General features: G+C 51.9%; 1 protein-coding gene across 1 annotated transcript in view; it reads right to left on the bottom strand.

Annotated features, from left to right (window-relative positions):
• Nucleotides 1-23,486, bottom strand: part of LOC146812772 (uncharacterized) — a 159,637-nt gene that overhangs the window by 37,231 nt on the left and 98,920 nt on the right. The window contains exons 6-7 of the mRNA XM_085619883.1: nucleotides 4,341-4,451; nucleotides 3,302-3,342 (exon numbers count right to left, since the gene is read on the bottom strand). Coding sequence (XP_085476009.1) covers nucleotides 3,302-3,342; nucleotides 4,341-4,451 — 152 coding nt within the window. The remainder of the gene's footprint in view (nucleotides 1-3,301; nucleotides 3,343-4,340; nucleotides 4,452-23,486) is intronic.

Here is a 23,486-nt window from a genome sequence, read left to right on the forward strand (position 1 = left end):
TGGGCGGACAGCAGTGGCAGTGAATGAGTTAACGAGTGAGTGCATGGATGGATCAATGAGTGAGAGACAGTATGGATGAAGAGATGAAGGGGTGAATGCATAGAAAATGGTGCATGAAGTGATGCGTTCATAAATGAATGAGTGCATTAACATATGGATGAGCACATTCGCGGCTGGTGACATTTGGAAGTGGTGGGGCGATTGTGTGAACTTGTGCACTGTGATGGCTGGAGAGGCTAAATGGAGGACAGGGAAACTGGCAGTGTGTGCTGGCTTTGGTGTATAGAGACAACAAAATAAAAGTACAAGGGGTACATATGAAGACATAACGGGGCTCTATTAATTGAACAACATAGGGTGTGAGTGTGTGTGTGTGTGTCTGTCTGTCTCTCTCTCTCTCTCTCTCACTCTCTCTCTCTTGTACTACAATTGAGAGACATGCTCTTGTCCTCCGGGGTCATCGGTGACAGCCTGCTGCTCGCTCAGGGTGTGCATCGATAGCGCTGTGCTGTGATAAGCGCCGAGCCGAGACCTTCATCCGTCTCCAGCGGCAAGGCTCCGTGCTTGGACCCACGGAGAACAGTCATCCCCCGGGATTGTACATAACCGGTCTCGGACACCACACCAAGCCGGATAGCTGCCCCATGGACATAACCCCTAATTCAGACCTAATGCGTCGAGTATCATAAAACGCACAATTGAAATATACTTGGAAGGAAACAGGCAGGGTTTATTCACTTTCGGCCCTAAACAAAAGTGTGGAGAGGGTCTTGTGTAGGTCAGCAGCAGGAGAGAGACAGGTTTAAGGGCACGCCCTGACACAAAAGCCTGACTCTGCTCTGGTGCATCTAAGAGCTCAGAGGTGGAAAGGTTGGAAAGCAAATTAAATCATATTAGTTGGCCTGATTTCTGTGTATTCTCTGCATTGTGCTTTCGCTGACCAGCATGGCCCGGTCCTAAAAAATGAGGGCAGTTGGCCCCACCGTGAACCACTGCCATAAATTCACTATTGAATCGCACTTGACTCAGATCTTCGCAGACACCCTTCGGACACCAATGAGCTCGGACATCCTACCCATGGACATCACCAGTCTGGGTCACCACGGAGCTCGGACACCCACCCACGCTGTGAACATCAGTGGTCTAAGACCTCCACCCTAATGGACATGAGCGGTCTCGAACACTATGCAGCTCGTACATCTGCCCCGTGCGCATCAGCGCAGTCGCGGCCGGCATGACTCGCTGGTTGGGGATGGGGGGGTTGCCAGGGGAGGGGGGGTAATTTAATTATAAATAAAAATTAAACTTACCATCTCCTCCGGTCCCGCGTCGCGCCGCTTCGCGTCTCCTCTCAATACAGGAAGCAGGCAGCCTCCCTCCCCTCCCCTAAGCCAATCACAATGCTGCAACGGCAGCGATGTGATTGGCTAGGACGCCACCCCACAGGTGTCTATGGGGAGGCCATTTTCTCTATGTAGGCTGTATGAAGCCTACATGGAGAAAAGACAGAGTGTGCATGCCTGGTTTGCTCAGCCCTGGGGTTGACCAAACAGTCAGCGCCCACAACAGTGGGCTAACCACGCCTCCCCTGCCGGGAGCAGAAACAACCAACCAAACCCTGCCTTCTGCTTTTTCGCAGTGCGAGAAGCAGAAACATAAAATGGTATTTAAAATACCATTTTATGTTTCTGCTTCTTGCACTGCGAGAAAGCAGTGGGGCAACGCTCCTCCGCCCATGTGGAGGAGCCACCCCTGGATGAGCAAGAGCATGGATAAAAAAAGAACAGGTCAATAAGAGTAGATTGACACAGGAACTGGGATTCTTAGAAGTATTTACATGGCCCTGAAGCCTGGCTTGTCATCAGCAATGGAAGATATAAGAGTTGTGCCACAACCGATGAATACTGTCTACACCCCATCCAAATATTTACTTGCAGATAATGTAACTCTCAGTGCATGTGACTAGCTGGCCACAATCTACAATGATATGCCATCATGATGCCGTGGATCCCCACCATTTACCGATAATGCCATCATGATGCCGTGGATGCCCACCATTTACCAATAATGCCATTATGATGCCTTGGGTAACGACAACATATCGTTAGATGCCACCATGATGCCATGGATGCTCATTATTTACCCATAATGCCATTATGATTCTGTGGATATCCACAATATACCAATAATGCCATCCTGATGTCTTGGATGTTCGCAGTATACCATTAGATGCCATCCTGATGCCACGTATGCCAATCATTTGCCCATAATGCAATCATGATGCTGCCGATACCCAAAACATAGCATTAGATGCCATCATGATGCTGTGGATAACCACCATTTACCAATAATGCCATCGAGATGTCTTGGATGTCCTCCGTATACCACTAGATGCCACCATCATGCCATGGATGCCAATCATGTACCCATAATGCCATCATGATGCTATAGATTCCCAAAACATAGCATTAGATGCCACCATGATGCCGTTGATGTCTACCATTTACCAATCATGCCATCATGAGGTCTTGGCTGTCCTCCGTATACCATTAGATGCCACCATCATGCCATGGATGCCAATCCTTTACCCATAATGCCATCATGATGCTGTAGATGTCCAAAACATAGCATTAGATGCCATCATGATGCCGTGGATGTCCACCATTTACCAATCATGCCATCATGAGGTCTTGGCTTTCCTGAATATACCACTAGATGCCAGCATCATTTCATGGATGGCAATCATTTACCCATAATGCCATCATAGTGCCGTATATGTCCATCGTATACCAATAACACCATCATGATGCTGTGGATACCCCCTGATGCTAACCATTCCCCAAGTTTTGCAAAACCAGTCCAGGATATCATACTTATCAGCAGTCCCTGTGCCTTCTAGTGAGGTCTTTCTTCACTTTAGGCTTCATTATAATATCTTTGAAACTTTCTATTTGAATCAAATGGTCTAGACAAGGAGTATGACTTATTCACTGTGACAAAACATATTTATTATCCAATTACCCCAATCTTGATAAAGGATACCCTTAGCCAGACTTAGCGATGAGGTCCATGCTTTCAAAGCACGGAGCAGTCGCCCTGGTCTCCGAAGGCTGTCTCTGAACCCCACCCCGGCACTGGATCATCTGTGGTCATAGCATTTTAGGACTGGGGTGCATGGGCAGAACTGCCTGCAGGTCCCAGCTCTGCATGGATTTCAACTGTGTTGTGTGAAACTCATGCCAGGGACCTTGATTTAATATGTACTGAGCCCAGAAGAGGCAGAGGCAGGCCTCACACTTACCCTGCTCCGCAACTCCAGGTTCTGGTATGACTCCCCAGGTCCTGAAAAATAACCAGGAAGAGAAAACCTATAAATTCTGAAAAAGGCTCCCAGTTTTCCGTTTTTACTGACAATGCAGATAAAAGCCATCTATTTTCCTGTCTGTATTTGTTATTAAATATGGAAAAAATATGGAAAATAGGTCTTCTTTTGGACAATTCAGACTACTGATATACCAAATGCAGCATCATGTTTACACTAAAGACAAAATAAATACAGATTAATTACATATAAAATGAGAAAAAAATACATATGGCTAAATACAGACCGAAATGTCATACATAATCATAGTGAAGTGTTTGAAGTAGAGTCGGAGCCACACTCCAGCTGAACTTATCTGCACCCTTCACCCCCCCCCCAGTGCTTCAACTCTACGCCATACCTTCCCTCTCTCTACCCACCTATTTTTTCACTCCCTTTTGCCTGATATTCTTCCCTACATCCCTCCTTCCGGAATTGCTTACATCTTTTCTTCCCTCTGCACCTCTTCCCTTATATATTATGTCCTTTATTCCTTATTTTGTTCCTCAGCCCCACCTTCATTTCTCGTCAGTCCCAATATCTCCACACTCAGCCCATTTCCTTTCTCCAGCTCCTTTCTTTACTTCCCGCTCCAAACTTTGTTCACCCCTTCCTCCTTCCCTCAATGACTATACTTTATGTTCCCTATTTCCTATAGCCGTCCTTTCTGCCTTCATTTATTGCTTCTGTTCATCTATTCTTCCTGCATCCCTCCTTTTCATTCCCTCTTACTCCTTTGCTCCCCCTCTCTATCTTCTCCCTCATTTATTCCCTCCGGCTCGCCTCACTCTTTCACATTTCATCCATTATTGATATCACTCCTCCCTTTCCCCCTTTTCACTTCTCATACCACTCATTCTTTCTTCCTACCTCCCTTGCTACCGATCTTCTATCCTCTGTCACTCCCTTCTGTCCCTCTGTCTCACGGTCACTCAGACAGAATCCTGCCCTGGTAGGGAATCTTCACCACATAGCTCACCTTTCCTTGCACGGCTCTTCCTTCGGGTGAGGAGAAAGATGAGGGTCACGGTGAGGAAGATGACGGTCACTGGCAGGACCACTGATAAACACCACTCGACTGGAGACAACCCTGAGACGAGAAGAGCAGAGGTGGTTTGTCTAATGTGCAATGGGGGCAGGAAAGAAGGGGTGAGGGCTAGGTAGAAAAGGAGAAAGGGACAGAATGTGTCAGAGACAGGGAGGGAGAGTAAACATGAGATGTAGAAAGAGACCCGCAATAAAGAGGGAAAGGTGAACAGTGACAGAGAGAGGGATGTCTATGCTGGAGACAAAGAAGAGAAGAATGAGTCAAAGAGAGAAATATAGAGGAAGAATGAGGGCCATGGGGAGAGAGGTCAGTAGAAGGATAGTGACTGAGTGAAGGAGTAAGGAACAAAGGAGATGTGTGTGATAGAGAGAAAAGAACTCAAAGGCAAGAGCAAAGAGAGAGGTAAGAAGGTGAGGGAGGGAGGAACTGAAAGAGTCACAACTAAACACCAACTTTCAGAGAGCATGCACAGGCAGCGTTGAGAACATCTGGCACCAATGTCCTCCCTGCAAACATGTGCCACACCCACAGTTGGCCAATGCAGCAGGCAGACGTTGGGTTCATGTGACATGCCCACAGTTGGCCCATGTGGCATTTATCCACAGATGTCCAATGTGGTATACATCTAAAGATGGGCCATGTGTCATGCGTCCGCAGCTGGCCCATGTGGAATGTATTTGCAACTGGTACATGTGGCATACGTCAACCATTGTCTCTTGTGACATGCGCCCACAGATGGCCCAAGTGACATGTGAACACAGATGGCCCATGTGTCCTGGGTACACATTTGGCCAATGTGGCATGTGTCTACAGACGCCCCATGAGGCATATGTGCACAGATGGCCCATGTGGCATGTATCCACAGATAGCCCATTTGTCATGCCTACAACTGGCCCATATTGCTAGCATCCACAGATGGCCCATGTGGCATGCACGCACATTTGGTTTATTTGGCATGTGCCAACAGATGGCCCATGTGCAATGTCCACAAATGGTCCATGTGGCATGTGTCCACAGTTCACCCCTTGGCATGCATCAAGATGGTCCAAGTTTCCTGCATTCACAGTTGGCCCATGTGACTTGGGCTCTCAGCTGACCCTTGTGGCATGCGTCCACACTTGTGTGGCGTTATGGCCTCAGGAAGTTCCATAGATTTCTTCCTGAGATGGTTACTGCACATACAACAGGATGCCCACGCCCTCCTCAATTTTGAGTCTGAGTGGATGCGGGTGCACATACACACACGCAGGGACACACACAGCGCCACATACACATTGAGTTTAGTGTGAGTCACTGCACAGAGGAGCCTGCAGGTACACAGTACTTGTGTCTGCTGTCACAATGTGGCATATCTCTCACACAGATATCCATGGAAGAGAAGCACCGGCGTAGTTAAAGTGAGCTCCAGATGGGCGGGGCATCGACATGCAGCGCAGCGTAGAGCCAGCTTCGTCTCTACATGCTGAAGGGTGATATCTGCCTCAAAGGCTGCCCCTGTCCCAGAACTGGACAGTGCTTCCTTTGTAAAGAAGTGCAGGGGGCAGTGTTTCTTGGGTGCATGCTGCAGGTGCTGCTGCTCAAAGACTTCCGGGTCTTCAGTCCCCCATGCCTCTTCCTTTCACCACCCTACACTTCCTGTCTCTTTGCCTCACTCTTGCAGGGTCTTTCTCATACCTGCTTCACATCTTCTTCAAGCTGAACTCTGATAGGACAGTGGCGCTGACACTGGGAGGATCCCCTGATGAGCATTGGTCTAACAGCTGGTGGCCATCCTCACCAGGCAGCTGCCACACACCGGTTCAAAAGGGGCTTCATTTTTGGCTTATTTTTGACAAAGGGTTGAAATGCTCAGCACAACTTTTTAAAACTCCCTTCCTCTTGCTTTTTAATTTGAAACGCATTAGGAACATGCTACCACTTTGTTGTTTTTTTAAAGAGCTTGCGACTCATCCGGGGACAATCGAGGGACCACGTCATGTTTCTTGTAATGCACTTCACGTGGCCTTGGCCAAGTACCAAATTCAAAAGCTTCAATCCCACAAAAACCAGTGGCCAGAGTATTTCTTGGGTTCCTGCGATGGGCACCTATTTCTGACAACTTGAACTAATTACATTGACTTCTTGTTGACAAACACACCAAATTCAAAGGCTAATGTATCTGTCATGAAGCCCTGCATGGAAAGAGACCCTCATTTAAGAGGAAGGTGGCCACTCCACACTACCCCCTTACTCTTTACACACTGCTTTAACTGGTTTCTTAGCCATCGCCAAGATTCACAAACGCAGAGTTGGAGGACGCGCTCTCACCATCCATCAGCCAGGTCAATGTCCTCTCCTCTTCTCTGGTTATGCCTCATTGCGGTTCATTTGCCTTTTAGGAAACCTCTGAACACCTTTGTCTTGGTTGACTAATACATTTGCTGGTCCATATCTCAGTACTGTGTGGTAATGTTAGCGCCAAGACGCCCGTAGAGGTAACAAGGCGCTCTCAAAGCACACAACGACAAATAATCCCTACACCCATGCTGTTGCTGGAAGGAAACACGCCTTGTAACCCACCATGCATCTCAAGTGCACGTGCACCGCACAGATTGATATGTACATGCTCCACTTATGCATGCCATACCTCCCAATCTGCACAGTGCCCAAGGTGCCTACTGTCCAATGCACATGTGGATGATACCATGTTAGATGGTGGGGGTGGGCCTCTTTTGGGAGTGGAGCTAGACTAGTCCTGAGGTTTAGTGAAAAGAACAGATGAGTGAGGATGGTGAAGAGAAACATGATGATTTGGCGAGGGTGAGAGGCGTCATAGGGGAGTGGAATAAGAGGTATTTCATGGTGAGTTGACGCGTCAGGACCTCCCTAGGATGGCTGCTGTGCTCTTACCCGCAGCTGGCCATTAGGTGGGGATGCGTGATGGAAAAGAAACATTGTTGCAGGGGGTTTAGGGGCAGCAGGACCAGGCATCGAGATTTGGCTCTGGGACGCGGTGGTGCAAGGAGCCCCTTTGAGACCATGTACCTTTCCACCGCAGCTCCACAACTGAGGTCTCCATGGAAACACCCACCCATGTTATCCACTGTGCCCTGCTGCTCACCCGCTACTCCCCTCACTCTAGAGCTAGACATATATTTGGGGGTCTCTTACATCAAAATGGCTTAAGGTCCCCCTAATTCCTCTTGTCAATCATACTGCTCCGGCAGATAGGTTGTCCCTACAGCAGAAGGGCACTGTTCAAAGGTCTGTTTGCGGGGGCCTTAGTAGAAACACATGAACGTGTACCCCTGTGCCTGGCCTAGAACTTCTCTTACAGCACCCTGGGATGGCAGAGGTCTGGGGATTTGACATTCCATCCCTGCCTAGATTTCCAATAGAGCTGCTGTGTGTGTGTGTGCAGAGAGATCTGTACCCAGGCGAGGTAAGGGCTGGACCCACACTTCCAGAACAGCCCATGCTTCTGGATTTTTTGTTCCAGAGGACCTCCGGCGATAGTTGTGTGCTGGGTCGCTGCCGTGGTGCTCACCTAGTCACCGATGCGCGTGGCGTGGGCAACACTATGACAGTGTTTCCTGCCGTTTTGATTCCTGAACTAGAGTTAGGGTGACCAACTGGCATGGGTGCAAATTCAGGACGGTGAGTGTAAAAATTCAGGACAAAGGGTCAAAACTCAGGACAAAAATTCAGGACAGGAGGACAAAATTCAGGACTAATCTTAGGGACAAAAGGTACGTTTTACAGACACATCAGAGGAGGTCGCGTAATAGTACATAAGTAATCCCATCTATATCCAAACATATTCATCCATTTGCAAACTTATCCATCATGTATCCTTCCATCCATCATTTCACTCATCCATCCCTCCATCCACACTTTCACTCATTCATCCATCCATCCTTTCACCCTATCCATCCGTACACTCATCCATCCACTCTTCCACCCATCCATCCATTTACCCTTTCACCCATACAGCCATCCTTTCACTTACTCATCCATCCACCCAGTCATTCATCCTTCCACCCATCCACCCTTTCAGTCATCCATCCATCCTCCCTTTCTCTCTCCATCGACCCTTTCACTTAGCCATCCTTCCTTCCATCCATCCACCCATCCTTCTACTCATCCACTCATGAATCCATCCATTGACCCTATCACTCATCCATCATTTCACTCATCCATCCACCCATTCACTCGCCCATCATCCACCCTTTCACTCATCCATCCATCTGTTCACTCATCCATTCACCCTTTTACCCATTGATCTACCCTTCCACCCTTCCATCCATCTATTCACCTTTTCTCTCATCCATCCATCCACTCGCTCATCCATCCATCCTTTCGCTCATTATCCATCCTGTCATCCATTCACCCTTTCACTAATCCATCCAGGCATCCACCCATCCCTTCACTTACTCACTCACCCACCTTTTCATATTAATAATGAGCTGAGCCTTTGTCTGCAGAGTTGCAGACAGAAAGGGCCCATCAAGAATTTCACCCTTGGTGTAGTTTCTAAAGCAAGGGGTTGGGTGGGGTTGGAGTAGGGTTCACTATGCCCCTGCACATAGGCAGTTTGAAGAAAAAAGTAGAAGTCATGAGTCATGCCATGCCATGAGGTGACTGTGACATGGTGTTGTTTTCAGGGCTTTAAGCGGGATGAAAAAAAGGGGGGGGTCTCTCCAAAGGGGGTGTTTGATGTAATTAAGGGCGTAGCTTAACACACCAAAGCTAAAAATCTGTGCTTAGCATAGTGTGCCGCTGGACTGGTATTTTGCCTCTTCTGTCATGGCATCCAGATATATAACACAAGTAAAGTTATACCTACAACAAGCCAGAACTATTGGATTTGTCAATGGTTGTTAGTTGCATAAAATAAAAATGCAGCAACCATGGCTTTGTTGAATATAATACTGAAAATGCACGTTTCTAAAAAGATGAGACTGAAAGAACTCTAGCACCTTCTTTTTAACTTGTTTCACCAACTTCTTTTCATGAACTGGATTCTGTAGCAGCATTGGCGTGTTTAAGCATTTTTTTTAATGCAGATTTATATAGCGCGAGCTCAAGGTATTGGAGCGCTTTGCATGAGCACCGGTTACGTTCCACAATTCAGGGACGGGGAGATTAAGTGATTTTGCCCAGAATCACAGGATGTGGACGGGACCCCGAGGCTCTAACCCTGGTTTCCAGCACCAAAGTCAGCAATCTAACTGTCAGGCCACATACTCTCCCTTCAGTTCGAGAACATTCCCTTCAATCAGGGGTATCAAAAATACAAGATTAGAGCAAGGAACCCATTAGCATCATCAGCACGACCTTAACTAAACTAAAGAACATTATCCCTAGTGCAATGAAATTCTTACATACTGCATGCAACCTGTAACGTGCTACATCCAACCAAAAGTCTGTGACCTACTAACCTCTCCAGCCCAAAATAAATCCTCGTGAAAGAAAACAAAACAGTGACCGTGAAACCCACCTTTATATAATAAAATAAAACTTCCAGAAAAGACAAGCATAACAGGTGCGTGAAAAGAAAACCACTTACGACTGCATATTTGCAAGTGACACCCTGTGACTCAGAAAAGACAGCCCATTAAATCAATATCCGATAAAGTACTCTCTGAATCTTGTGCTTCACTACACTTGTGACTCAAAATGGAGCGATACAACAAAGTCCAGTCTTATTCCTTCCATCTGACCGAATGCGCTGCCCTGGACCGTGGCAGCAGGGGGCCACCCCATGTAGTAACACACCAAACTGGCCCATTGTCATTCTGTATGTGGCAATCAGCCGCAGACAGAATGCCAATGGGAGGGGTGGGGCTGCTCTTGTGTCCCAGGAAGAGTGCGAGGCGCCCCATCAGGGAGTTGAGGCTTCATGCAGGGAACAGTGCTGTTCCCTGCAATACCCAAAATTACGGACAAAAGGCGTCCGTAAAAGGGATCCTCACGGACAACGGACGTGAGGCCCAAATTACGGACGGTCCGTGAAATTTACGGACGGTTGGTCACCCTAACTAGAGTCTGCCGCGTGCGCATCTAAGCGCTAGGCCGTGGAGCGCGTGACACAGGCGTGGTGCGCGGGACCAAGGAAGGGTGCACGAGCCACACTCAGGCCAGCTGCCGCAGACCCTTGCCACGCTGCTACAGTGAGGTTTGGATTGAGGGCGGAACTTTGGGTGAAGCGGGATGGCGAGTTTGCCTGAAGTGGCCTTACAGGAGGGCAATACGGAAAAAATATACATATTGCCCTGCATGTAAAGCACATATTAATGCAATGAGAGTGTAGTTTGATATACACTATCACTGGTCATAGCAATGTGTGCACTTTACATATATGCATTGTGCACGCTGTCTGTCAAGAATTCCTGTCATACAAGGGAAACACGCCCTTATGTAAACAGGAGAGCTGTTACATAACTCAAGGGAAACACGCCCTTATGTAAACAGGAGAGCTGTTACATAACTCAAGGGAAACACGCCCTTATGTAAACAGGAGAGCTGTTACATAACTCAAGGGAAACACGCCCTTATGTAAACAGGAGAGCTGTTACTTAACTCAAGGAAAACACGCCCTATAAAGGGAGGAACCGGGAGGTACAAGGCTGTCGGATATTGTGTTTACACCGACGTACCTGCTTCGTGAAGAGCAGTGTTCCGGAGTGGTGCTCCAGTAAGGCAAGAACGGAGGTAGGTCGAGTCGTTACTCCCTGGGCCGTGTCTTGCCCCATCGTCACCTGTGAAGGACCCGGAAGCTCTACCGGTCAACCATTGAGCTTCGCTTTTTGACTCGGCTGAGTCCAAGCGCAGTGGCGCTTTTGCTGGTTGGAGTCGTAACTCCCAGCCCGACCAGAGACACAGGGACTGCCAGCTGTAACGCACACCAGGAGGTGTTTGCCGCGTTACAGACTCGGAAGTCCACAGGATCGATCGAGCGGCTGCTCTCGGTTCAGTCTTCTTGCTTGTGATTGGGGTATCGGTGACGCATCACCAGGAGGTGACTCCGCGTCCCGGTGCAGTCTGAGGAAGAGGTTGAGCGGCTGCTCCCTTCAGGTAGAGACCCCGGCTGGGTGTTTCCCTGACTCCTCGATTCTCCCCAACACTCTTCGTGCCCCTCACAGCCTACCGATTGGCATTGTCGGCCATTTCATTTCTGCCCTCTGTTGGCATACGCCGGGATCGGCGTATATGCAGAGGACGGTTAGGACCATCCGTGCTGTGGGCTGGTAACGTACTTAGCCTGGAGGATTCCAGTGACTATAACTTTTGTTTGTTCTTTGTATTTTATTTGCCTTCATTAAAAGAACTAACCCTTCACAAGTGGTTGCGTCCTCATTGTCGTGTCTGTTAAACGATCCTGAGACGTTCAGGGCGTTACAAAATATCCGACCTTAATAACACTAACTGTCTCCCGGTCGATAACAGACATGGCAACACTTGATGATGTGCTGGCTGCTTTAGCGGCCATGCAAGTTGAAGTGGCTGCCTCTAGGCAAGAAACAGCCGATGTAAAAGCCAGACTGGATGCTATCCAATTGGACCCGCTCACGCCCAGCACCTCCCTCACGAACCAGACCCCTGCGGTTGTAGTGGAAATGCCGGTAGCCATCCCCTTGGCAACACCAGAGAGGTACAGTGGGGATCCTAACACAGTGCAGGTATTCCTCACACAAGTGGCGCTACATTTATCGTGCAAACCAAAGGCGTTCCCCACGAGTCAGGCTCGTGTGGCTTTCCTTATATCCTATTTGGCTGGAAACGCGGCACAATGGGCCGTACCTCTGGTGAGCAGGGACGACCCCCTCTTATGTGATTGGGGTGCTTTTCGCGAGGAATTCCTGAAGGTATTCGACAGAAGGGCTGACTCGTACACGGCGGACCGTGAAATGCTTGAGTTGAGACAGGGATCCAACGACCTGGTGCAGTATCTCAACGCGTTCCGAAGGCTGGTTGCGGAAACCAAGTGGCCTGTTGCTAAACAGACGGCGCTCTTCCATCAAGGGCTGTGCGATGAGCTCAAGGACGCCGTGGCTCATATTGACCCTCAACCCGAGACATGTGAGGGCCTTATCAACCTGGTATTACGGCTGGAACATAGGCTAAGTGAAAGAAAGGGGGATCATGGGAGAAAAGGAAAATCCCTTCCATCCTATGTGACGGTGGGAAGTCCTGAAACTTCCACCGCATCCAAGGGAGAACCCATGGACATCAGCGCAATACGAGCGAGCCTCACAGCCACGGAGAAAGAGTCACGCCGTAAACAAGGATTGTGCCTATATTGTGGCAAAAAAGGCCACTACGTACGTGAATGCCCTGCCAAACCGAAGACGTCACGTTATCGGGCCAACCGGTCGGTAACAGCCGTGGTGGACATACCGGCGGAAAACTAGAGGACTCCAAGACCAGAGAAGGGGCATCTCGGAGTCACTCATCCATCCCTTCACTTTCCAACTCGGTCACTAAGGGACAACGACACCTGTTTATCACGGTGCACGTGGGAGTGCATGACCAGTGGATACCCGTTGTGGCCATGGTGGATTCAGGGGCCACTGGCATGTTTATGGACCACAACGAGGCATGCAGGCTAGGGCTAGTGCTTCTTCCCAAAGCAGTACCCGAAGACGTCTATGCGGTAGACGGAAGGCGATTGGTGACTGGGCCCATCGGACAGCACACGGGGGTCCTTCCGATGAGATATGGGAGGAACCATTTGGAACGAATCGATTTTAACATCATCCGAGCGCCCCAATATGGCGTCATATTGGGATTGCCGTGGCTACAGAAACACAACCCCTTTGTGGATTGGCCAACACATCGCATCGAAATGACGTCACCGTATTGCATCCTGCATTGTGGAATAAGAACGGAATCCCTTGACGCAGATGAGAGCGGGAGTCAGACGGTGGCTACAGCGGCAGAAAAAGATGTGGCTCTCCCCCAGGCTTATCACAGTTTTGAGGATGTATTTGATGAGGTGAAGGCGGAAGTGCTACCACCACATAGACAGTTTGACTGCCAGATCGACCTGGTGCCAGGGGCCAGCGTTCCCAGCGGCAGGCTGTATGCCCTGACGGAGCCTGAAAACGTGCATCTCCGGGAGTACCTGGATAAACTCCTCAAGCTAGGATTCATCCGCCCGTCCAAGTCTCCGGCCGCCTCGCCACTCTTCTTCATCCCGAAGGCTAATGGGGAGCTGAGAGCCTGTGTGGACTTTAGGGCATTGAATGCGATAACCATAAAAAATCGGTACCCCTTGCCTCTCATCAGTGTACTTCTGGAACAGGTCAAGAAAGCTCGTATCTACACAAAGTTGGATTTGAAAGGGGCATACCATCTGGTGCGCATGAGGGACGGAGACGAGTGGAAGACCGCCTTTAAGACCAGGTTCGGCCTTTTTGAGTACCTCGTCATGCCGTTCGGTCTGTGCAACGCCCCGGCAGCCTTTCAGTACTTTTTGAATGAGGTATTCAGAGAGGAGTTGGATATCTACGTGGTCGTATATATCGACGACATCCTCATCTATTCGTCCAGTGTGGAGGAGCACGTACACCACGTCAAAGCTGTGCTCCAAAAGCTGAGGGAAAACATGCTGTTTTGTAAACTCAGCAAGTGTGACTTCCACGTCACATCCGTGGAATTCCTCGGAGTGATGCTGAGTCCAGAGGGACAGGAGATGGCAGAACGAAAGATCAAGGCGGTGAAAGAATGGCCGGTGCCCCAAAGCGTGAAGGACGTCCAAAGTTTCATTGGCTTCGCCAACTTTTACAGGCGGTTTATAGATGGATTTTCAGGAGTGGTGGCCCCAATCACACAGCTACTGAGGAAGTCCAAGGAGTTTGTCTGGTCCCCTGAAGCGAACAAAGCCTTTGAGGCCCTGAAAAGCGCCTTTGGTAAGGCGCCGGTGTTGGCTCACCCCGATCCGGATCTCCCCTACGTGGTGGAAGCGGACGCGTCGGATGTGGCGCTGGGGGCTATCTTGTCCCAACGCAACCACGACACAGGGGTGCTTCATCCCGTTGCGTACATGTCCCGCAAACTCAACGACGCCGAACGCAACTACCATATTGCGGAGAAGGAGCTTCTCGCAATCAAGGACGCCTTCACCGAATGGAGGCATTGGTTGATGGGGGCAAGACATGTGGTATCGGTGTACACGGACCATCGGAACCTACAGTTCATGACGGCCACTAGACACCTTTCTCCCAGGCAGCTGCGGTGGATGATCTTCTTTGCGGGGTTCAACTTCCGCATCACATATCGGCCGGGGACGGAAAACCGGAAGGCGGACGCCCTGTCCCGTCAATCTGCAGTTAAGGAACCATTGCCTGCAACCGAGCGTTCCATCATTTCCCCGAGGATGGTATTGGGGGTTATCCAACCGGATACTTTCCTGAGGGGAATAAAGAGAGGGATCAGGTCATTCGCATGGCGGAGGTGGCTCCTCAGTCACAGAGAATGGCAGCTGAAGGACGGGATACCCCTGAAGGGCAGGTGCCTATTGATACCCACGCCTAGGCTAAGGAAACAAGCATTCATCTGGTGCCATGACTCTCCATGCGCAGGTCATTTGGGCTTTGAAAAAACAGTGGCTAGCATGGGACGGCATTTCTGGTGGCCAACCATGAGAGTGGATGTCAGGAGGTGGGGACAGGAGTGTCCTACGTGTGCTACCATGAAGGCCGACCATGGCCGAACCCAAGGGCTCTTACATCCACTTCCGACCCCGGATAGACCATGGGATAGCATATCACTGGACTTCGTGGTGGGCCTACCGGTAGACCAGGGGATGACGGCAATACTGGTGGTGGTGGATTACTTGACGAAAATGGGGCACTTCATCCCCTGCAAGAGAGTCCCTACGGCCGGGGAATTGGCGTCACTACTCCTAAAGAATGTGGTACGACTGCATGGATTACCTGGGGTGATCGTGTCGGACCGGGGGTCGCAGTTTACTGCGCAATTCTGGAAGACTTGGTGCACTGCGCTGCATGTTAAGACCGCCCTGTCCACCAGCTACCACCCTCAAACGGACGGCCAAACCGAGCGCCTGAACCAAACGCTCAAACAGTATCTGCGATGTTTTGTGGACCAGGGCAGGGAAGAATGGGTCGACTTGCTATGGGTTGCAGAGATAGCCTATAACAACGCCACTCACAGCTCCACACAGGCATCTCCGTTCTATAGCAACTATGGCCAACATCCCAGGTTCTTGCCATTTCTACATCCGTTCAGAGAGGACAGGATTCCCGCCACAGCGGACAGGGTGGCACACATAAAAGACACGTTGATGCGTTCAAGGGCTGTCCTAATAGAGGCCAAGAGAAGATACAAGGCTGCGGCAGACAGGAAGAGAAGGCCCAGGCCACTGTACCGCACTGGAGACTACGTCTGGATATCCACAAGAAACATGAGGTTTCGAAAGAACAGTGTGTTCCATCCCAAGTACATGGGCCCCTATCGAATTACGAAGTGTATGGGTCCCGTGAACGTGAAGGTGTGCTTGCCCCAGTCATTGCGGATACACCCTGTCTTTCATGTATCATTGCTCAAACCAGCACCCTCCAAGCCGTCTGGGACACCTAGGCCGGTATGCGTGGAGTCGGAGGTGGAGTATGAAGTGTCGGGCATACGGGCGTCCAAATGGCGCAGGGGGAAGCTGTGGTACCTGGTTGCGTGGAAAGGCTATGGCCCGGAGGAGCATTCATGGGAACCGGCTGAAGGGGTTCATGCTCCGCGCTTGGTCTCCTTGTTCCATCGGCGTTTTCCTGCCAGCGCTGGACCCGTGGGGAGCCGCTGAGAGGGAGGATGTACTGTCAAGAATTCCTGTCATACAAGGGAAACACGCCCTTATGTAAACAGGAGAGCTGTTACATAACTCAAGGGAAACACGCCCTTATGTAAACAGGAGAGCTGTTACATAACTCAAGGGAAACACGCCCTTATGTAAACAGGAGAGCTGTTACATAACTCAAGGGAAACACGCCCTTATGTAAACAGGAGAGCTGTTACATAACTCAAGGAAAACACGCCCTATAAAGGGAGGAACCGGGAGGTACAAGGCTGTCGGATATTGTGTTTACACCGACGTACCTGCTTCGTGAAGAGCAGTGTTCCGGAGTGGTGCTCCAGTAAGGCAAGAACGGAGGTAGGTCGAGTCGTTACTCCCTGGGCCGTGTCTTGCCCCATCGTCACCTGTGAAGGACCCGGAAGCTCTACCGGTCAACCATTGAGCTTCGCTTTTTGACTCGGCTGAGTCCAAGCGCAGTGGCGCTTTTGCTGGTTGGAGTCGTAACTCCCAGCCCGACCAGAGACACAGGGACTGCCAGCTGTAACGCACACCAGGAGGTGTTTGCCGCGTTACAGACTCGGAAGTCCACAGGATCGATCGAGCGGCTGCTCTCGGTTCAGTCTTCTTGCTTGTGATTGGGGTATCGGTGACGCATCACCAGGAGGTGACTCCGCGTCCCGGTGCAGTCTGAGGAAGAGGTTGAGCGGCTGCTCCCTTCAGGTAGAGACCCCGGCTGGGTGTTTCCCTGACTCCTCGATTCTCCCCAACACTCTTCGTGCCCCTCACAGCCTACCGATTGGCATTGTCGGCCATTTCATTTCTGCCCTCTGTTGGCATACGCCGGGATCGGCGTATATGCAGAGGACGGTTAGGACCATCCGTGCTGTGGGCTGGTAACGTACTTAGCCTGGAGGATTCCAGTGACTATAACTTTTGTTTGTTCTTTGTATTTTATTTGCCTTCATTAAAAGAACTAACCCTTCACAAGTGGTTGCGTCCTCATTGTCGTGTCTGTTAAACGATCCTGAGACGTTCAGGGCGTTACACTGTCATTGCAAAGTATGTATAAAATACCACATAGATATAAGGTATGTAACATTCACTGTGTCCCAAATTGGGGCATTTGGAAACTGCCATGGCAGAGAATGTATTATATATTGGCAGTATGGAAGATGCCCCAGCAATGGAGACTTTACATAAAGGGGAATTTAAGGTAATGTATTCTGTACCTACAAGCACATTGAGAACACTCTCATGACAAGGCATGATTTACATAACATGACATTGCCTGGTGAAACTGCCACGGGAACTTAACACACTGTGGTAATGTACCTGCAATCAAGAGCCGGTGGGAATGAATGAACCCTCCCCTGGCCTAGCTCCCTGGGCACCTGGCTTCCTGATCTATGAACAGCCCCTGCACCCTCAGCGCAGTGAGCCGACACCTGGAACAGTGAACTGCCCCTGCACCCTCAGCGCAGACACCTGGAACAGTGAACTGCCCCTGCACCCTCAGCGCAGTGAGCCGACACCTGGAACAGTGAACTGCCTCTGCACCCTCAGCGCAGACACCTGGAACAGTGAACTGCCCCTGCACCCTCAGCGCAGTGAGCCGACACCTGGAACAGTGAACTGCCCCTGCACCCTCAGCGCAGTGAGCCGACACCTGGAGCAGTGAACAGCCCCTGCACCCTCAGCGCTGGTAGCCGACACCTGGAACAGTGAACAGCCCCTGCACCCTCAGCGCAGGTAGCCGACACCTGGAACAGTGAACTGCCCCTGCACCCTCAGCGCAGACACCTGGAACAGTGAACTGCCCCTGCACCCTCAGCGCAGTGAGCCGACACCTGGAGCAGTGAACATCCCCTGCACCCTCAGCGCAGTGAGCCGACACCTGGAGCAGTGAACAGCTCCTGCACCCTCAGTGCTGTGAGCCGACACCTGGCACAGTAAACAACCCTGCACCCTCAACGCAGTGAGCAGAAACTTGGTACAGTAAACAGGTCCTGGACCCCCAGCGCAGTGAGCCGACACCTGGCACAGTAAACAGCCCCTGCACCCTCAGTGCAGTGAGCAGAAACTTGGTATAGTAAACAGCCCCTGCACACCCAGCGCAGTGAGCCGATACCTGAAACAGTGAACAGCCCCTGCACCCTCAGCGCAGTGAGCCGACACCTGGAACAGTGAACTGCCCCTGCACCCTCAGCGCAGTGAGCCAACACCTGGAACAGTGAACAGCCCCTGCACCCTCAGTGCAGTGAGCAGAAACTTGGTACAGTAAACAGCCCCTGGACCCCCAGCGCAGTGAGCCGACACCTGGAAAGGTGAACAGCCCCTGCACCCTCAGCGCAGTGAGCCGACACCTGGAACAGTGAAGTGCCCCTGCACACTCAGCGCAGTGAGCCGACACCTGGAACAGTGAACTGCCCCTGCACCCTCAGCGCAGCGAGCCGACACCTGGAACAGTGAACTGCCCCTGCACCCTCAGCGCAGTGAGCCGACACCTGGAGCAGTGAACAGCCCCTGCACCCTCAGTGCTGTGAGCCGACACCTGGCACAGTAAACAACCCTGCACCCTCAACGCAGTTAGCAGAAACTTGGTACAGTAAACAGCCCCTGCACCCTCAGCGCAGTGAGCCGACACCTGGAACAGTGAACTGCCCCTGCACCCTCAGCGCAGTGAGCCGACACTGGAACAGTAAACTGCCCCTGCACCCTCAGCGCTGTGAGCCGACACCTGGCACAGTAAACAGCCCCTGCACCCTCAGTGCAGTGAGCAGAAACTTGGTATAGTAAACAGCCCCTGCACCCTCAGCGCAGTGATCCGACACCTGAAACAGTGAACAGCCCCTGCACCCTCAGCGCAGTGAGCCGACACCTGGAACAGTGAACTGCCCCTGCACCCTCAGCGCAGTGAGCCGACACCTGGAGCAGTGAACAGCCCCTGCACCCTCAGTGCTGTGAGCCGACACCTGGCACAGTAAACAACCCCTGCACCCTCAGTGCAGTGAACAGAAACTTGGTACAGTAAACAGCCCCTGCACCCTCAGCGCAGTGAGCCGACACCTGGAACAGTGAACAGCCCCTGCACCCTCAGTGCAGTGAGCAGAAACTTGGTACAGTAAACAGCCCCTGGACCCCCAGCGCAGTGAGCCGACACCTGGAACAGTGAACAGCCCCTGCACCCTCAGTGCAGTGAGCAGAAACTTGGTGCAGTAAACAGCCCCTGGACCCCTAGCGCAGTGAGCCGATAACCTGGAACAGTGAACAGTTCCTGCACCCTCAGCGCAGTGAGCCGACACCTGGAGCAGTGAACAGCCATGCACCCTCAGCGCTGTGAGCCGACACCTGGCACAGTAAACAGCCCCTGCACCCTCAGTGCAGTGAGCAGAAACTTGGTACAGTAAACAGGCCCTGGACCCCCAGCGCAGTGAGCCGACACCTGGAACAGTGAACAGCCCCTGCACCCTCAGTGCAGTGAGCAGAAACTTGGTACAGTAAACAGCCCCTGGACCCCCAGCGCAGTGAGCCGACACCTGGAGCAGTGAACAGTTCCTGCACCCTCAGCGCAGTGAGCCAATACCTGGAACAGTGAACAGTTCCTGCACCCTCAGCGCAGTGAGCAGAGACCTAACAGTGAACAGCCCCTGCACCCTCAGCGCAGTGAGCCGACACCTGGAACAGTGAACAGCCCCTGCACCCTCAGTGCAGTGAGCAGAAACTTGGTACAGTAAACAGCCCCTGCACCCTCAGCGCAGTGAGCCGACACGTGGAAAAGTGAACAGCCCCTGCACCCTCAGTGCAGTGAGCAGAAACTTGGTACAGTAAACAGCCCCATGACCCCCAGCGTAGTGAGCCGACACCTGGAACAGTGAACAGCCCCTGCACCCTCAGCGCAGTGAGCCGACACCTGGAACAGTGAACTGCCCCTGCACCCTCAGCGCAGTGATCCGACACCTGGAGCAGTGAACAGCTCCTGCACCCTCAGTGCTGTGAGCCGACACCTGGCACAGTAAACAACCCTGCACCCTCAACGCAGTGAGCAGAAACTTGGTACAGTAAACAGGCCCTGGACCCCCAGCGCAGTGAGCCGACACCTGGCACAGTAAACAGCCCCTGCACCCTCAGTGCAGTGAGCAGAAACTTGGTATAGTAAACAGCCCCTGCACACCCAGCGCAGTGAGCCGACACCTGAAACAGTGAACTGCTCCTGCACCCTCAGCGCAGTGAGCCAACACCTGGAACAGTGAACAGCCCCTGCACCCTCAGTGCAGTGAGCAGAAACTTTGTACAGTAAACAGCCCCTGCACCCTCAGCGCAGTGAGCCGACACCTGGAAAAGTGAACAGCCCCTGCACCCTCAGCGCAGTGAGCCGACACCTGGAACAGTGAACTGCCCCTGCACCCTCAGCGCAGTGAGCCAACACCTGGAACAGTGAACAGCCCCTGCACCCTCAGTGCAGTGAGCAGAAACTTGGTACAGTAAACAGCCCCTGCACCCTCAGCGCAGTGAGCCGACACCTGGAAAAGTGAACAGCCCCTGCACCCTCAGTGCAGTGAGCCAACACCTGGAACAGTGAACAGCCCCTGCACCCTCAGCGCTGTGCGCCGACACCTGGCACAGTGAACAGCCCCTGCACCCTCAGTGCAGTGAGCAGAAATTTGGTACAGTAAACAGCCCCTGGACCCCCAGCGCAGTGAGCCGACACCTGGAAAAGTGAACAGCCCCTGCACCCTCAGCGCAGTGAGCCGACACCTGGAACAGTGAACAGCCCCTGCACCCTCAGTGCAGTGAGCAGAAACTTGGTACAGTAAACAGCCCCTGCACCCTCAGCGCAGTGAGCCAACACCTGGAACAGTGAACAGCCCCTGCACCTTCAGTGCAGTGAGCAGAAACTTGGTACAGTAAACAGCCCTCAGTGCAGTTAGCCGACACCTGCAACAGTGAACAGTTCCTGCACCCTCAGCGCAGTGAGCAGAGACCTGGCACAGAGAACAGCCCCTGCACCCTCAGCGCAGTGAGCCCACACCTAGCGCAGTGAGCAAACCCTATTTTCTGGCACAGACATTTCGAGGTGCCCTTAAATGTCTCAGCACAGTGACGGACACTACATCCTGGCACTTTATTTCACGCTGGCGATATTTCAAACTGCCTTGTGGTTTTTGCAAGTCCGTCTTTCCATCGGGCCAGAGTCTATCAGGCAGCCATGACTTATCTGTGACACAAACATATGCGCCTGCTGTCCACCCCGTGATTGACATCGGGGGCACAGCAGGGGCATTTTAAGGATTTTGGGGGCCCAGGGCCAAACATATTTTTGGGGCCCATGTTTGGAACTGCTTTAATTTATTATCAAATTTGAGCTATTTCATGCCCTCTTTGGTCAGGCCACACTGGTCCAAATTCTAAACGTGTTTACTTTGAATATTCAGGGATAGTGACGTGTTTTTTCATTATTGTAATACAGCAGTAGCTCTCTAATGTTACTGACAATAATCTTTGTGACAACGTCCGATTTCTCATATGTGAGATCCTGTTTTGTTTAAAAATAAACTTTTCATGGATGTTGCATGAAACCTAAACACAGCATTTCTCTGCAAAATGTCTGCAATAAACTCTCACACATCACTCATTAAAAATAAATTAGAGGAAAACAGTAGTTAAAACAATCTGTTTAAGAATTATTGACGGTCATCAGGGCAGGCCTCTCTGCAGAACAGAGCCAGCTCTATCAGGGGGTCCCCTAAAAGGCTGGGGTCCTGGGACAGAGCCCACTTTGCCCACGCCTTAAAACGTCTCTGGGGCACAGTTTGCTCGTAGGAACTGAAAAACCTAGTGTTGGACAGGCCTCACAGACGACTTGCTCCCTCCCCGCTCGACAGGGCCCGGACTCCGGCCCACCTGGCATAACCCCGCGACAAGCACCTGTACTCCGTCTCCCGACAGACCCTTTGCCCTCGGACCCTTACTCATCACGGGGTCCAGCCCCACCGGCTTCCCCGGCCGGGTCAAGCCGCCATCTTGGGCCCTGCACCACGCGGCCTGGCCTCCCCTCGACCCTAACCCCGGGCCGGGCCGGCCCCGACATCCCGGCACCACCATCCACCCAGGAGGTGAGCGGACCACTTGGCAGGTCAATGGGAGAACGAAGTGTCAAGGGCTCCCCCGCCAGGTGCCGATCGCCCCCAGCTCCCCCAGGCACTGGCTCCACCCCCTGCTGGGTGTCTGGACACTTTCATCCCGGACCCTCCGACCTCCAAGTGCGAGGGTCCGGACATCAAAGGGCACCAGCCCTATAACTGAGGCAGCTCCGGAGCAGGAAGGCAGTTGTATCCTGGAGTCGAGAGACACCGAGTGAACTCAACCTGGACGGTCTACTGGCGCTGCCATAGCCCGCTCTTGTGAACCATCGTCCTGCCTGCTGGCGCTGCCGCGGCCTTCTGCAACATTCATCTTCCTGGGACCTGCTGGCGCTGCCGCGGCCCGTCGTAACGACCATCCTCACCGGGACCTGCTGGCGCTGCCGCGGACCGTATATCTTCCGGGGACCTGCTGGCGCTGCCGCGGCCCGTTGTAACGACCATCCTCACCGGGACCTGCTGGCGCTGCCGCGGACCGCATCTCTTCCGGGGACCTGCTGGCGCTGCCGCGGCCCGTTGTATCGACCATCCACACCGGGACCTGCTGGCGCTGCCGCGGCCCGTACCACCAAGCTCGAGGATTGTGAGCTCATCATCATCTCATCCGAACTACCTGATTGGTAAATAGACTGTCCCGCTACCCCCTTCCCTACCTTGCGAGACTATAATCGAGGGGACCCCTGAGTCCAGACCTCCTTGTACCATTCCACCGTACCTTAAATAAGTGCTTATAAAGAACACTGAACCTTATCCTTGTGTGGCACCTGTCTGTGGGGGGGAAGTTACTTATCTGTACGATCGCTGGAGACGGCTCTCCCCGGAGACCTCTCCTCCTGACCCCGGCCGACCCTCCCGGTCCGTCTACCTTTTCTAACATTGGTGGCCAGCGGCGCGATCCGAATCAACGCGTAATCGTACAGAGAGTAGCTCACCCCACGACAAAGCACGATGTCGACCAAAGATAGCAGCTCCACCGAGAAGTTCCAAATGGAGAAATTAGAAGAATACAACCACCGCGAACTGAGACAATTTTGCATAGAACTTGGCATTGCTACCACCGGCCTGAGTACCAAGGATGATCTAAAGCGCGCTCTTGAGTCATGGACAGAAACTGGGGTCGCAGGACCCTCCGACCAAAACAGCGTC

Source organism: Triturus cristatus, chromosome 7, assembly GCF_964204655.1.
Source record: "Triturus cristatus chromosome 7, aTriCri1.1, whole genome shotgun sequence".
NCBI classification, from domain to species: domain Eukaryota; kingdom Metazoa; phylum Chordata; class Amphibia; order Caudata; family Salamandridae; genus Triturus; species Triturus cristatus.